General features: G+C 53.6%; 1 protein-coding gene across 1 annotated transcript; it reads left to right on the top strand.

The window, feature by feature from the left end:
* Window positions 1–2,645: 2,645 nt before the first annotated feature.
* SMO (smoothened, frizzled class receptor) lies at window positions 2,646–11,790 on the top strand. The gene is made up of 12 exons (XM_077783145.2): window positions 2,646–2,916; window positions 6,833–7,038; window positions 7,599–7,808; window positions 7,890–8,062; window positions 8,226–8,445; window positions 8,526–8,649; window positions 8,732–8,824; window positions 9,036–9,144; window positions 9,309–9,494; window positions 9,781–9,929; window positions 10,015–10,149; window positions 10,349–11,790. Exons 1-12 carry the CDS (start codon window positions 2,673–2,675, stop codon window positions 10,849–10,851), a joined length of 2,352 nt encoding a protein of 783 aa, XP_077639271.2. The 5' UTR covers window positions 2,646–2,672; the 3' UTR covers window positions 10,852–11,790.
* Window positions 11,791–15,426: the final 3,636 nt, after the last annotated feature.

Genomic DNA, 15,426 nt, shown 5'->3' with positions numbered 1-15,426 from the left:
TCAGAAAAAAAGAACCTTTTCCTCACAAAAAGTGACTTTTTTCCTCATGTGGGAGTTTTTCTGCACAAAAAGGAACATTTCTCCTCAGAAAAGGGAATATTTTCCCCACAAAATGTGACTTTTTCTCACAAAAAGCCACTTTTTCCTCTCAAAATGAACTTTTTCCTCACAAAGGCCTTTTGTGAGGGGGACTTTTTCCTCCCAAAAAAACTTTTCCCTCAATTTTTCCGCGACTTTTTCCCTCACAAAAAGCAACTTTTTCCTCCTAAAAATGAACCTTTCCTCAGAAAAAGGGAACTTTTCCTCACAAAAAGGAACTTTTCCTGACCCAAAGTGACTCCTTGCGAGAGGAACTTTTCCTCACAAAAAGACTCCTTCCTCCAAGAAAAAAAGCATTTCCCTCACTTTTTGGCCACTTTTCCCCTCTCTTTTTAGTCACATTTTCCTCATAAAAAGGATTTTTTCCTCAGAAAAAGGAAACTTTTCCTCAGAAAAATGAAACTTTCCCTGGCCCTTCCTGACTGAGGAAAATTACTCTTTCCTCAGGAGAGGAAGATTTTCCTCACAAAAGGAGACTCTTTCCTCCTAAAAAAAAACTTTTTCCTCACTTTTTAGCCACTTTTTCCTCATAAAAACGAGTTTTTCCCTCACAAAAATGAACTTTTCCTCAGAAAAAGGAAACTTCTCCTGCCCGAGAGCGCCTCTTTCCTCGCGAGAGGAACTTTTCCCTCACAAGAGACTCCTTCCTCCCAAAGAAAAAAAAAACATTTCCCTCACGTTTTAGCCACTTTTCCCTCATTTTTGTAGCCACTTTTTCCTCATGAAAAGGAATTTTTCCTCACAAAAAGGAACTTTATCTCAGAGAAAGGAACTTTCCCTCAGAAAAAGGAAACTTCTCCTGGCCGAAAGCGCCTCTTTCCTCGCAAGAGGAACTTTTCCCCCACAAGAGACTCCTTCCTCCCAAAGAAAAAAAAAACATTTCCCTCACTTTTTAGTGACTTTTTTCTTCACTTTTTAGCCACTTTTTCCTCATGAAAAGGAATTTTTCCTCACAAAAAGGAACTTTTCCTCAGAAAAAGGAAACTTCTCCTGGAAAGAGCCTCTTTCCTCGCAAGAGGAACTTTCCTCACAAAAGGAGACTCTTTCCTCCCAAAAAAAGACTTTTCCCTCACTTTTTACCGACTTTTCCGCTCACTTTTTAGCCACTTTTTCCTCATAAAAAGGAATTTTTCCTCACTAAAATGCAACTTTTCCTCAGAAAAAGGAAACTTCTCCTGACCGAAAGTGCCTCTTTCCTCGCGAGAGGAACTTTTCCCTCACAAAAGGAGATTCCTTCCTCCCCAAAAACATCATTTCCCCTCACTTTTTAGACAGTTTTTCCTCATAAAAAGGAATTTTTCTTCACAAAAACGAACTTTCCTTCACATAAAGGAACTTTCCCTCAAAAAAAGGAACTTTTCCTCAGAAAAAGAAAACTTCTCCTGGCCAAAAGCGCCTCTTTCCTCGCGAGAGGAACCTTTACCTCACAAAGGAGCCTCCTTCCTCCCAAAAAAAAGCATTTCCCTCACTTTTTACCGACTTTTCCCTCACTTTTTAGCCACTTTTTCCTCATAAAAAGGAATTTTTTCCTCACAAAAAGGAACTTTCCTTGAGCAAAAGGGAACTTTCCCTCACAAAAAGGAAACTTTTCCTCAGAAAAAGAAAACTTCTCCTGGCCGAAAGCGCCTCTTTCCTCGCGAGAGGAACCTTTCCCTCACAAAGGAGACTCCTTCCTCCCTAAAAAAAAGCATTTCCCTCACTTTTTACTGACTTTCCCCCTCACTTTTTAGCCACTTTTTCCTCATAAAAAGGAATTTTTCCTCACAAAAACGCAACTTTTCCTCAGAAAAAGGAAACTTCTCCTGACCGAAAGCGCCTCTTTCCTCGAGAGAGGAACTTTTCCCTCACAAAGGAGACTCCTTCCTCCCAAAAAAAAGCATTTCCCTCACTTTTTACCGACTTTTCCCTCACTTTTTAGCCACTTTTTCCTCATAAAAAGGAATTTTTTCCTCACAGAAAGGAACTTTCCTTGAGGAAAAGGGAACTTTTCCTCAGAAAAAGGAAACTTCTCCTGACCGAAAGCGCCTCTTTCCTTGCGAGAGGAACTTTTCCCTCACAAAGGAGACTCCTTCCTCCCAAAAAAAAGCATTTCCCTCACTTTTTACCAACTTTCCCCCTCTCTTTTTAGCAACTTTTTAGCCACTTTTTCCTCATAAAAAGGAATTTTTCCTCACAAAAAGGAACTTTCCCTGAGCAAAAGGGAACTTTCCCTCACAAAAAGAAACTTTTCCTCAGAAAAAGAAAACTTCTGGCCGAAAGCGCCTCTTTCCTCGCGAGAGGAACCTCTCCCTCACAAAGGAGCCTCCTTCCTCCCCACAAACATCATTTCCCCTCACCTTGCAGCGCCTCTCCCCTCTCGAGCCGCGTCCCTCGCCCTCCGCGGCGCTTCCCCCTCCCTCAGCCCGCCCCGGCGGGGGGCGCGGGCCGGGCCGGGCCGCGGGCGGCGGCGGCGGAGGAGGAGGAGGAGGAGCAGCAGCGGGGCCGCTCCGCTCGCTGCCGGCCAGCCCAACAAAGGCGGCGGGGCCATGGCGGGCCCCTCTGCCCGCTGCCAGCCGCCCTAAAGCCCCGCCGCGATGCGGCCGAGCGGGCGGCGCTGGGCTCTGGCGCTGGCGCTGGCGCTGGCCCTGGGCGGCCGCTGCCCCGCCGCCCACAACGCCTCGGCCGGGCCGCCGCGCTGCCGCCGCCCCGCGCCCTGCGAGCGCCTCCGCTTCGGAGCCTGCCTGGGCTCCGCGCTGCCCTACGCCGCCACCTCCACGCTGCTGGCCACCGACTCCGCCTCGCAGGAGGAGGCGCACGGGAAGCTGCTGCTCTGGTCCGGTACGGACGGGACGGCGAGGGACCGGGGAGAGGCCCGGGATGGGGATGGAGGGGGATGGGGAGCGGGGAAAGCTGCGGGGGGGAGAGGGGTGGGAGAGATTGGAGGGGGGAGTGGGTGTAGCGGGGGGGTTGGGGATGGGTAAAGTATAGAAAAGTGTATAGCAAAGGGTTGGGGATGGGTAAAGTATAGAAAACTTTATGGAGGGGGGCTGGGGATGGGTACAGTATAGAAAAGTGTATAGCAAAGGGTTGCGGATGGGTGCAGTGTAGAAAAGTGTATAGCAAAGGGTTGGGGATGGGTATAGAAAACTTTATGGAGGGGGGCTGGGGATGGGTATAGAAAAGTGTATAGCAAAGGGTTGGGGATGGGTAAAGTATAGAAAACTTTATGGAGGGGGGCTGGGGATGGGTACAGTATAGAAAAGTGTATAGCAAAGGGTTGGGGATGGGTAAAGTATAGAAAAGTGTATAGCAAAGGGCTGGGGATGGGTAAAGTATAGAAAAGTGTATAGCAAAGGGCTGGGGATGGGTAAAGTATAGAAAACTTTATGGAGGGGGGCTGGGGATGGGTACAGTATAGAAAAGTGTATAGCAAAGGGTTGGGGATGGGTAAAGTATAGAAAAGTGTATAGCAAAGGGCTGGGGATGGGTAAAGTATAGAAAAGTGTATAGCAAAGGGCTGGGGATGGGTAAAGTATAGAAAACTTTATGGAGGGGGGCTGGGGATGGGTACAGTATAGAAAAGTGTATAGCAAAGGGCTGGGGATGGGTAAAGTATAGAAAAGTGTATAGCAAAGGGCTGGGGATGGGTAAAGTATAGAAAAGTGTATAGCAAAGGGCTGGGGATGGGTAAAGTATAGAAAAGTGTATAGCAAAGGGTTGGGGATGGGTAAAGTATAGAAAAGTGTATAGCAAAGGGTTGGGGATGGGTAAAGTATAGAAAACTTTATGGAGGGGGGCTGGGGATGGGTACAGTATAGAAAAGTGTATAGCAAAGGGTTGGGGACGGGTAAAGTATAGAAAACTTTATGGAGTGGGGCTGGGGATGGGTACAGTATAGAAAAGTGTATGGCAAAGGGCTGGGGATGGGTGCAGTGTAGAAAAGTGTATAGCAAAGGGCTGGGGATGGGTAAAGTATAGAAAAGTGTTTAGCAAAGGGTTGCGGATGGGTAAAGTATAGAAAACTTTATGGAGGGGGGTTGGGGATGGGTACAGTATAGAAAAGTGTATAGCAAAGGGCTGGGGATGGGTAAAGTATAGAAAAGTGTATAGCAAAGGGTTGGGGATGGGTAAAGTATAGAAAAATGTATAGCAAAGGGTTGGGGATGGGTGCAGTGTAGAAAACTTTATAACAAAGGGCTGGAGATGTGTACAGTCTAGAAAACTGTATAGCAAAGGACTGGGGATGGGTACAGTGTAGAAAAGTGTATAGCAAAGGGTTGGGGATGCATAAAGTATAGAAAATTTTATGGAGGGGGGCTGGGGATGGGTAGAGTGTAGAAAAGTGTATGGCAAAGGGCTGGGGATGGGTAAAGTATAGAAAACTTTATGGAGGGGAGCTGGGGATAGGTAGAATGTAGAAAAGTGTATAGAAAGGGTTGGGGATGGGTACAGTGTGGAAAACTTTATAGCAAAGGGTTGGGGATGTGTACAGTCTAGAAAAGTGTATAGCAAATGGCTGGGGATGTGTACAGTCTAGAAAAGTGTATAGCAAATGGCTGGGGATGGGTAGAGTATAGAAAACTTTATGGAGGGGGAAATGGGGATGGGTAGAGTGTAGAAAAGTTTATAGAGGGGGGCTGGGGATGGGTACAGTCTAGAAAAGTGTATACCAAAGGGTTGGGGATGGGTAAAATATAGAAAACTTTATGGAGGAGGGCTGGGGATGGGTGGAGTGTAGAAAAGTGTATAGCAAAGGGCTGGGGATATGTACAGTGTAGAAAATTTTATGGAAGGGGAAATGGGGATGGGTACAGTGTAGAAAACTTTATAGCAAAGGGCTGGAGATGGGTACAGTATAGAAAACTTTATAGCAAAGGGCTGGGGATGGGTAGAGTATAGAAAAGTGTATAGCAAAGTGTTGGGGATGGGTACAGTGTGGAAAACTTTATAGCAAAGGGTTGGGGATGTGTACAGTCTAGAAAAGTGTATAGCAAATGGCTGGGGATGGGTACAGTCTAGAAAAGTGTATAGCAAAGGGCTGGGGATGGGTAGAGTATAGAAAATTTTATGGAGAGGGCTTGGGGATGTGTACAGTCTAGAAAAATTTATAGAGGGGGGCTGGGGATGGGTACAGTATAGAAAACTGATTAAAAAGAAAATAGAGATGGGTACAGAGTAGAAAACTGATTGGAAAGGGACTGGAGATAGTTACAGTATAGAAAATTGATTGGAAGGGACTGGAGATGGGTACAGTATAGAAAACTGATTAAAAAGGAATTAGAGATGGGTACAGTATAGAAAACTGATTGGAAAGGGACTGGAGATGGGTACAGTGTTGAAAACAGGATAGAATGGCCTCAGAATGGGTGCAGCATGAGACTGGGGATGGGACAGTGTAAAAAATGGTTTATCAGGGGCTGGGGGTGGGCACAGTGTGGACAAGAGCAGTGTGGGGGTACAGTGTGGCAGCCCTGGTGATGGGCATGGTGCCTCAGAGGCTGCACAGAGGGGTCCCAGGGCCGTGGGGACAGCAGGAGGGAACCACAGAGGACCCAGCGCTGTGGGGACAGCAGGAGGGTCCCACAGAGGGGTCCCAGGGCTGTGGGGACAGAAGGAGAGCTCCACAGAGGGGTCCCAGGGCTGTGGGGACAGCAGGAGGGTCCCACAGAGGGGTCCCAGGGCTGTGGGGACAGCAGGAGAGCCCCACAGAGGGGTCCCAGGGCTGTGTGGGTGCTGTGGGGACAGCAGGAGGGTCCCACAGAGGGATCCCAGGGCCGTGGGGACAGCAGGAGGGAACCACAGAGGACCCAGCGCTGTGGGGACAGCAGGAGGGTCCCACAGAGGGGTCCCAGGGCTGTGGGGACAGCAGGAGGGTCCCACAGAGGGGTCCCAGGGCTGTGGGGACAGCAGGAGGGTCCCACAGAGGGGTCCCAGGGCTGTGGGGACAGAAGGAGAGCTCCAGAGAGAGGTCCCAGGGCTGTGGGGACAGCAGGAGAGCCCCACAGAGGGGTCCCAGTAAGGTGTGGGTGCTGTGGGGACAGCAGGAGGGTCCCACAGAGGGGTCCCAGGGCCGTGGGGACAGCAGGAGGGTCCCACAGAGGGGTCCCAGGGCTGTGGGGACAGCAGGAGGCTCCCACAGAGGGGTCCCAGTAAGGTGTGGGTGCTGTGGGGACAGCAGGAGAGTCCCACAGAGGGGTCCCAGTAAGGTGTGGGTGCTGTGGGGACAGCAGGAGGGTCCCACAGAGGGGTCCCAGGGCTGTGGGGACATCAGGAGAGCCCCACAGAGGGGTCCCAGTGAGGTGTGGGGACAGCAGGAGGGTCCCACAGAGGGGTCCCAGGGCTATGGGGACAGCAGGAGGGTCCCACAGAGGGGTCCCAGGACTGTGGGGACAGCAGGAGAGTCCCACAGAGGGGTCCCAGGGCTGTGGGGACAGCAGGAGGGTCCCACAGAGGGGTCCCAGGACTGTGGGGACAGCAGGAGAGTCCCACAGAGGGGTCCCAGGGCTGTGGGGACAGCAGGAGGGTCCCACAGAGGTGTCCCAGGGCTGTGTGGGTGCTGTGGGGACAGCAGGAGGGTCCCACAGAGGTGTCCCAGGGCTGTGGGGACATCAGGAGAGCCCCACAGAGGGGTCCCAGTGAGGTGTGGGGACATCAGGAGAGCCCCACAGAGGGGTCCCAGTGAAGTGTGGGTGCTGTGGGGACAGCAGGAGGTGGCCGTGCCGCCGGTGGTGACGGCGCTGTCCCCTCCCCGCAGGCCTGCGCAACGCCCCGCGCTGCTGGGACGTCATCCAGCCCCTGCTCTGCGCCGTCTACATGCCCAAGTGTGAGGATGGGCAGGTGGAGCTGCCCAGCCAGACCCTGTGCCAGGCCACCCGGGCACCCTGCACCATCGTGGAGCGCGAGCGCGGCTGGCCCGACTTCCTCAAGTGCACCACCGACCGCTTCCCCGAGGGCTGCCCGGTACGGCGCGGCACGCGGGCCTGGGGAGGGACAGTCACTCTGCTGGAGAGAGGGGCTGGTGCTGGTCAGCCTGGAGAAGGGAAGGATCCAGGGAGAGCTTCCAGCACATTCCAGCACATTCCAGGCTCTGCAGCTCCAGGAGAGCTGCAGAGGGACTGGGGACAAGGATGGAGGGACAGGACCCAGGGAATGGCTCCCACTGCCAGAGGGCAGCCAGGGATGGGAGATTGGGAATGAGGAATTCCTGGCTGGGCTGGGATTACCAGAGCAGCTGGGGCTGCCCCTGGGTCCCTGGAATGTCCAAGGCCAGGCTGGACATGGGGCTGGAGCAGCCTGGGACAGTGGGAGGTGTCCCTGCCCATGGCAGGGGTGGCACTGGAGGGGCTCTGAGGTCCCTTCCCACCCAACCCATTCCACGATTCCCTGGTGATTCTATGGATCCCAGCTGTCCCCTGCCCTCCACTGGGCACTGATGTCCATCTTGGCCATGGGGGTGTCTCCTCCTCCTCCTCCTCCTCCTCCTCCTCCTCCTCCTCATGGCCTCGTTTCCCCTGTGGCAGAACGAGGTGCAGAACATCAAGTTCAACAGCTCGGGGCAGTGCGAGGCGCCGCTGGTGAGGACGGACAATCCCAAGAGCTGGTACGAGGACGTGGAGGGCTGCGGCATCCAGTGCCAGAACCCGCTGTTCACCGAGAAGGAGCACCGCGAGATGCACGTCTACATCGCCGCCTTCAGCTCCGTCACCATCTTCTGCACCTTCTTCACCCTGGTGAGACGCGGGCTCCCTTTGGGGAGCCGTCCCCAAAAAGGGGGGCGGTGCACCGAGCTGTGGCTTTCCCCACCCCTCCAGGCCACGTTTGTCGCCGACTGGAGGAACTCCAACCGCTACCCCGCCGTCATCCTGTTCTACGTCAACGCCTGCTTCTTCGTGGGCAGCATTGGCTGGCTGGCACAGTTCATGGACGGCGCCCGCGACGAGATCGTGTGCCGGGCCGACGGCACCATGCGGCTGGGCGAGCCCACGTAGGTGTCACCTCCGTCCCCAGCCCGCCACCAGGGCTGTCCCCGGCACCGAGGAGGGCTCTGGGGGTCCGCTGTCCTCCTGGGAGCACGGAGGGCGAGACCCCCGTGCTCCTGCGTGTCCCCTCACGGGGTTGGGTGACGCTCTTGCCTCACCTCTCCGCAGCTCCAACGAGACGCTGTCCTGCGTCATCATCTTCGTCATCGTGTACTACTCGCTGATGTCGGGCGTCATCTGGTTTGTCATGCTCACCTACGCCTGGCACACCTCCTTCAAGGCCCTGGGCACCACCTACCAGCCGCTGCTGGGCAAGACCTCCTACTTCCACCTCATCACCTGGTCCATCCCCTTCGTGCTCACCGTGGCCATCCTGGCCGTGGCGCAGGTAACGGGGCCACCGTCGCGGGGTGGGGTCTCAGGGTGACACCCGCAGCCAGCTGACCCTCCTGTCCCCGTCGCTGCCAGGTGGACGGTGACTCTGTCAGTGGCATCTGCTTCGTGGGCTACAAGAACTACCGTTACCGCGCCGGCTTCGTGCTGGCCCCCATCGGGCTCGTGCTCATCGTGGGGGGCTATTTCCTCATCCGGGGTAGGTGTGGTGGCTCTGCTCTGGGAAGGGACGGGGTCACCGTGGCTGTCCCCACACCCTGACCCCCTCGTCCTCCCCGCAGGGGTCATGACGCTCTTCTCCATCAAGAGCAACCACCCCGGGCTGCTGAGCGAGAAGGCGGCCAGCAAGATCAACGAGACCATGCTGCGCCTGGGTGAGGGCTTCACCGGCGCCGTTCCCCAGGGAATCTGGGTGGCAACGGGGACGTTTTGTCCCCTGAAGTCACACAGCCCCTTCCCAGGGGTGGCAGCAGCGGGGGACAAAGCTGTGGCGGTGGTGGTGGTGGTGGTGGTGGCATGGCCCCAGTGCGGCGTCCTTGTCTCGGTGTCACCGGAGTTTGGCTGGATGTCCCTCTTCTCTTCCAGGCATTTTTGGCTTCTTGGCCTTCGGCTTCGTCTTCATCACCTTTGGCTGCCACTTCTATGACTTCTTCAACCAGGCCGAGTGGGAGCGCAGCTTCCGGGAATACGTCCTGTGAGCAGGACAGGGACAGGGCGTGCCGGGGACGCGGTGGCACCGCAGCGGCCAGCCCCGCGTCCCCCACCAGCGGTGCCACCACATCTCCACCCTGCAGAGCTGTGGGGGCCGTGGGCTGTCCCCGCTCCTTACAGCCACTGTCCCCCCGCGTGTCCCCGCAGGTGTGAGGCCAACGTGACCATCGCCACGCAGACCAACAAGCCCATCCCGGACTGCGAGATCAAGAACCGGCCGAGCCTCCTGGTGGAGAAGATCAACCTCTTCGCCATGTTCGGCACTGGCGTCTCCATGAGCACCTGGGTCTGGACCAAGGCCACCCTGCTCATCTGGAAGCGCACCTGGTGCAGGTGGGACTCCCAAGAGTGTCACCCAAGGATGCCACCCCAGCTCCCTGGAGCCCTTCCTGCCCCATCCAATGGGATGTTGGAGGACATTCCCAGATGTTTGTCCCTCAGCAGCAGCTTGGGAACGGGGTGACTTCTCCCACGTGGCGTTTGTGGGACACCTCCATCCCCGAGCCCGTTCCCCAGCCTGGTGTCCCCATGTGCAGGAGGGGGAGCTGGGGAGGGTCCCTGTGCCCCCAGCTGTGACAGCTGTGCCCCCCTGTCCCCTCTGTGCCCTCTGTGTCCCCAGGCTGACGGGGCAGAGCGATGACCAGCCCAAGAGGATCAAGAAGAGCAAGATGATCGCCAAGGCCTTCTCCAAGCGCAAGGAGCTGCTGCGCGACCCGGGCCAGGAGCTGTCCTTCAGCATGCACACCGTGTCCCACGATGGCCCCGTGGGTACGTGCCGGGGCAGGGGACGTCCCCAGCAGCCCCCCGGGGTCCCCAAAGTCCCCCCTGTGACCGGATCCCCCTGTCCCCGCAGCCGGCTTGGCGTTCAACATCAACGAGCCGTCGGCCGACGTGTCCTCGGCGTGGGCCCAGCACGTCACCAAGATGGTGGCCAGGAGAGGGGCCATCCTGCCCCAGGACATCTCCGTGACACCCGTGGCAACACCTGGCAAGTCCTCGGGGACCTCGTGGGGAATTTCTGGGGGTGAACCGGGCTGGGGGCAGTGGGGGTGTTTAGGGAGGGTGTACTCCATCATGTTGGTGGAATATTTGGGATGGATCCACGTGGGATCAGGTGGGTGGCGGGGTGTGATGAGGGGCACAGGCAGGACCTGGCCACTCACAGCCACCTCCACCACGTCCCCCAGTGCCACCAGAGGAGAGGGCCAACCTGTGGGTGGTGGAGGCCGACGTGTCGCCGGAGCTGCAGAAGCGCAGCGGCCGCAAGAAGAAGCGGAGGAAGAAGAAGAAGAAGGAGGTGACCCCAGACCCCGAGCGCTGCCCGGGGCTCTCCGCCATCCCCAGCAGCGTCCCTCGCCTGCCCCGCCTGCCCCCCCAGCCCTGCCTGGTGGCTTTTGCCCCCGATGTCCTGCCGGGCATCCAGCCCGATGCCACCTTCCCCGGGGCGCCGTGGGACGGGCGCGGGGCCGGCGTGCTGCGCGTGGTCAGCAGCCCCTTCTGCCCCGAGAGCCCCGGCCCCAGCGCCGGGCGCTGGCACCACAACGGGGGCCCCCTGTGGCCCCCCCAACCCGGCTCCCTGCCCCGCCCCGGGGCAGCCAGGACTCAGGGCGGCCGGGCAGCGCTGGCCCCCATCCACTCTCGGACCAACCTGGTGGACGCCGAGCTGCTGGAGCCCGACTCGGACTTCTGATCCCGTGGGGAGGGCGTGGGGGACACCAGAACCCAGCTGAGCCCACGGGGATCCATCCCAAATGTTCCATCCAGCTGACCACATCCCATTTCTTCTCCCCTTTTTGGAGGATTGGTCTCCATGCACTTCCCAGCCTGGCGGGGTTTTGGGATTCCCTGCAGCGTGGCTGGGAGAAAGGAGCTGTCAGTGGATTTAAGGACCAGGGGGACGCTTGGGGACAGCCTAGATCAGGGTAGATTTGGGGCAGCTCTGCCCCACCCACGGCTAGAGGTACGTAGAGCTCACCCCCACTTGTGCCAATAGCAAATTTTTTACAATTTCTGATTTTTTTTTTTTAATGTTTGTATCGTGATGCCTCTGCTCGGGGTGAGCCCGCTCAGGGCCAGCAGCAGCAGCAGCAGCAGCAGTAGCAGCATCCCTGGTGTGCAGCCCTATTTTGGGTTCACCCCAATCCCTCCCGAGACCCCAAAGTGCCTTCCAGCTCCCCAGAGAGCTGAGCCAGACCCAAATCAGGATTAGTGGGGTGGCAGCACCAGGGAGATGGGAACAGGAAGCACCTTGGGCTGCGTGGGTGCTCCTGAGCAAAAAAAAAAAAACACCCCAAAAACCTTGGGGTGCTCGAGGTGAATCAGGGTCAGCAACCCCCAGAGCAAAGCTTTTTTAATTATTTTTTTAGGATTAAAAAAAAAAAAAATAAAAATCAAGTCACAGCAAACCCAGCGGAGCCCTGAGGCAGGAGGGCTCCAGTCCCTGCTGGTGTTTGGATTTTCCCTATTTTTATTAAGTCCTGGTAGGCTCCTGGCTTTTTTTTTGTTTGTTTGTTTATTTTTGGGTTTGTTTGGTTTTTTTTTTGCTACCCCAGTGACCTCCACGGATTAATTTTTGCTGTGTAAAGGAAAAACCCTCCTGTATCAGTATTAAATTTACAGATTTTCAATCCCTGTGGCTGCTCTGGGCTCTTTTGGGGAGGGATCCATTTGGGAAAACATTTTGTGGGGGGGAGTTTGCCCTTCTCCTAAAAACTCCTGGTTTAAAAACTGCTTTAAACCACTTTAAGGCACCTTAAAAAGTCTTTCAAACTGCTTTAAAGCACATTAAAAACTGCTTTAAAGTGCTTTGACCCCCTGTTCCACTTGCAGGGGGGAGCTCTGAGGGGCTGGAAATGCCCCTGAGGGCTCTGGGGACAAATGGTCAGTTTTGGGGACAAATGGTCAGTTTTGGGGACAACCGGGGCCTTTGCCTGCAGGTGGCACCACGGGCTAAAATATCCCCCAAACCCCTAAAATTTGGGTAGCCCCAAATTTTGGGGTGCTCCTGGGTGGGGTCCCACTGAAGCATCCAAAGTTTCCCACAGCACTGGTGCTTTCTTTTGGGGGGAAAAATGCTGCTTTTGGAAAAGATCCTTTTCTTATTTTGCTCGAGAGCCCTGCAGCTGCAGGGTTTGGTTATCCTGCAAACCAAACCCTGAAATTTAGGTGGAATTGTTCAGTGAAAATTGCATTTTTCCAGTGTTTGTTATTTTTTATTTTTGGGCTGACCCTGCTCCAGAGTCAGAGCTGGATGGTCCGGGATGAAACAAAATATTTCTCTTTATCTACTTTTTTTGGGGCTATTTTTTTTCTTTCTATATATTTTATTTCATAGCTTTCTTGGTGAAAATCCCAGTTCTAACAAAACTATTCCTACAAGATTTGCCATTTTGAAACAAAACCACCAAAACATTTTCATTTTGGAAGCAGCAGGAGATGTGCTGCTGATGTCACATCCCCTCCCAAAAAACCCCACCTTGATTTGGTGCAGGGGGAGAAAATGTTGAAGGAAGAAAACACCCCCAGTTTGCCAAAATCCAGCAAATTTCCCTGAAATATCCTTGGGGAAAAGCTCCAGCATTCCCATGGGAGGTGCAGGAGAACGAAGTGCAGAGGGTCACACATCTCCCAACACCTCCAGAGGTGAAAAACGGGGAAATTTCAGGAAATTTGGGTAATATTCCCTGTGGATTCACTGATTCCCTGTGCTTTCACTGAACCACTGATCCCCAGGGAGAAATGTTGGCATTTTCCACCCATCTGGTGGAATTAAAAGGATGAAATCTCAGCTGGACCAGAAAACAAACCTGGAAAATGCAGGTTTTTCCTCCTGCTCTACCTTAATTCTGTTTGTGGGAAAAACCAAGCTCTGCTGTGGATCTACGGCACTCGAGGAGGATTTGGAATTTTGCTTTTCCAAAGCTGTTTTCTCCCAAACTTCCAGGCAGAACCATCCCAGCCTGGTGTCAGGGAGCGAGGGAGGGAAGCAGCCCCGAGCTGCCTGCTTCTCACAGAGCCCCAATTGTTGGAGCCTCCCTCCCCAAACTTCCCCTCCTGATTTCTGTTGTTTTCCCAGATAAATCACCAGGCACGGCCTGGATCCCTGGGATAACCTCTCTGATGCCTCAGGGTTGAGCTTTTCTATTTTCACATTCTGAGCTGCTTTGGTGTGTGGGTCTGAGCTTCTCATGATGGGATGGTGAGCTCTGTGCACAGAGCAGGGACACAAAACAATTCCTGCTCCAGCTGGGCACCAAGGACAAATGATCCAAACCTCAGCCCAGGAGCACAAACACCGTGGGCTGGAGAGAGAAAAACAAGCAGGGTGGGACTGATGGGCTGGAGCTGGAATGGGAATGAACTCCAAGGTGCCAATGGAGCAGAACTGATCCCAGGGAGAGCCCCGGGAGCGCTCGTGCATTTTGGGACCATTTTGGGTCATTTGGGTTCATTTTGGGGCCATTTGGGTTCATCTTGGGTTAATTTTGGGACCATTTTGGTTCATCTTGGGTTCATTTTGGGACCATTTTGGTTCATTTGGGTTCATTTTGGGACCATTTTGGGTCATCTTGGGTTCATTTTGGGGCCATTTGGGTTCATCTTGGGTTAATTTTGGGACCATTTTGGTTCATTTGGGTTCATTTTGGGACCATTTTGGTTCATTTGGGTTCATTTTGGGACCATTTTGGGTCATCTTGGGTTCATTTTGGGACCATTTTGGTTCATCTTGGGACCATTTTGGGTCATCTTGGGTTCATTTTGGGACCATTTTGGTTCATCTTGGGTTCATTTTGGGACCATTTTGGTTCATTTGGGTTCATTTTGGGACCATTTTGGTTCATTTGGGTGCAGCCCTGGCTGGGCTCTGGTGCTGCCCAGGGTGGATCCATGGAGGAGATCCTTTCATAAATCCCTAATTTATTCTTTAGTCCAGCCTCTGCTCTAGGTCAGGTTCTCAAGGCATCAGCCCTGGCATTTATGCCCAATCAACACCAGTTTTGGGGCTGCTGGCAGCAGCACAGGCTGTTTTTCCCAGGAAAACACCATCCCTGCCAGTCTCCTGATTTTAGGAATATCCTTTAAAAGGTGAAGAAGAGCCCACGTGGAACCAGGTGGGCTCAGGGTCAGGATTTTGCCCTGGTGAAGGATGCCCAAAACAACCTGGGATCTTTTTGTGGGATCTGAGATGATAAATTCCAGAGGATTTCTTTATCTCCAGGCTGGCACAAGCTCCTCTCCTCAGAGAGGAGAACTCAGGGTCGGGATTTTGCATTTATAAGTGGTTTGCAAAACAATCTGATGGGTTTTTTGTGGGATCTGTGGCACCGGGAAATGATAAATTTTAAAGGATTTCTCCATCCTCAGGTCGACACAATCTCCTTCCTTCAGCACAGGAGGATCAGGGTCAGGGTTTTGCCTTTGGTCAAAACAACCTGGTGGGTTTTGGTTTTGGGTTTTTTATTTTTTTTCCCCCCTGGGATCTGTGGCACCAGGAAATGATGAATTCTGGAGGATTTCTCCATCTTCAGGTTGACACAAGCTCCTCCCTCAGCAGAGGAGGGGATTTTGCCTTTGTCAAAACAACCTGGTGGGTTTTTGTTTTGTGTTTTTGTTGGGGTTTTTTTGTTTTGTTTTGGGGTGTTTTTTTTTGTGGTTTTTTTTTTTTGTTTTGTTTTGTTTTTTTGTTTTGGTTTGGTTTGGGGTTTTTTGTTGTTTTTTTTGTTGTTGTTGTTGTTTTTTGTGGGATCTGTGGCCCCAGGAAATGATGAATTTTGGAGAATTTCTTCATCTTCAGGTCGACACAAGCTCCTCTCCTCAGCACAGGAGGATCAGGGTCGGGATTTTGCCTTGGCCAAAACAACCTGGTGGGTTTTTTTGTGGGCTCTGGCACCAGGAAATGATAAATTTTAAAGGATTTCTCCATCTCCAGGGCAGCAGAAGCTCCTCTCCTCCACAGAGGAGGATCAGGGTCAGAATTGAGAATTAATTAATCTCTCACCCGCCAGCAGCTTCAAGTTCTCTCAGGGCTGCTCTCGATCAATAACAATAATAAAAGCACTCCAGGAGAGGCACATTCCCAAAGAACCGGATTGAGAAACTTCAATCTTCAATTACTCTTCAATTAAAACTTCAATCATTAACTGTAAATCACAAACGTTGTGGTTTAGCACTGGTTTGTGCCTCTGTGGCCAGTCCCAGGTTTTTGGATGGCACGTTCCCCATGCCAGGATGTTGTGGCTCCTCATTCCCAAGGGTTTTCCTGGCC

This window comes from Lonchura striata, chromosome 1A (genome assembly GCF_050655825.1).
Source record: "Lonchura striata isolate lonStrDom1 chromosome 1A, ASM5065582v1, whole genome shotgun sequence".
Lineage (NCBI taxonomy): Eukaryota > Metazoa > Chordata > Aves > Passeriformes > Estrildidae > Lonchura > Lonchura striata.
The sequence above is the reverse complement of the archived record's forward strand: the minus strand, read 5'-3'. Positions and strand labels throughout refer to the sequence as shown.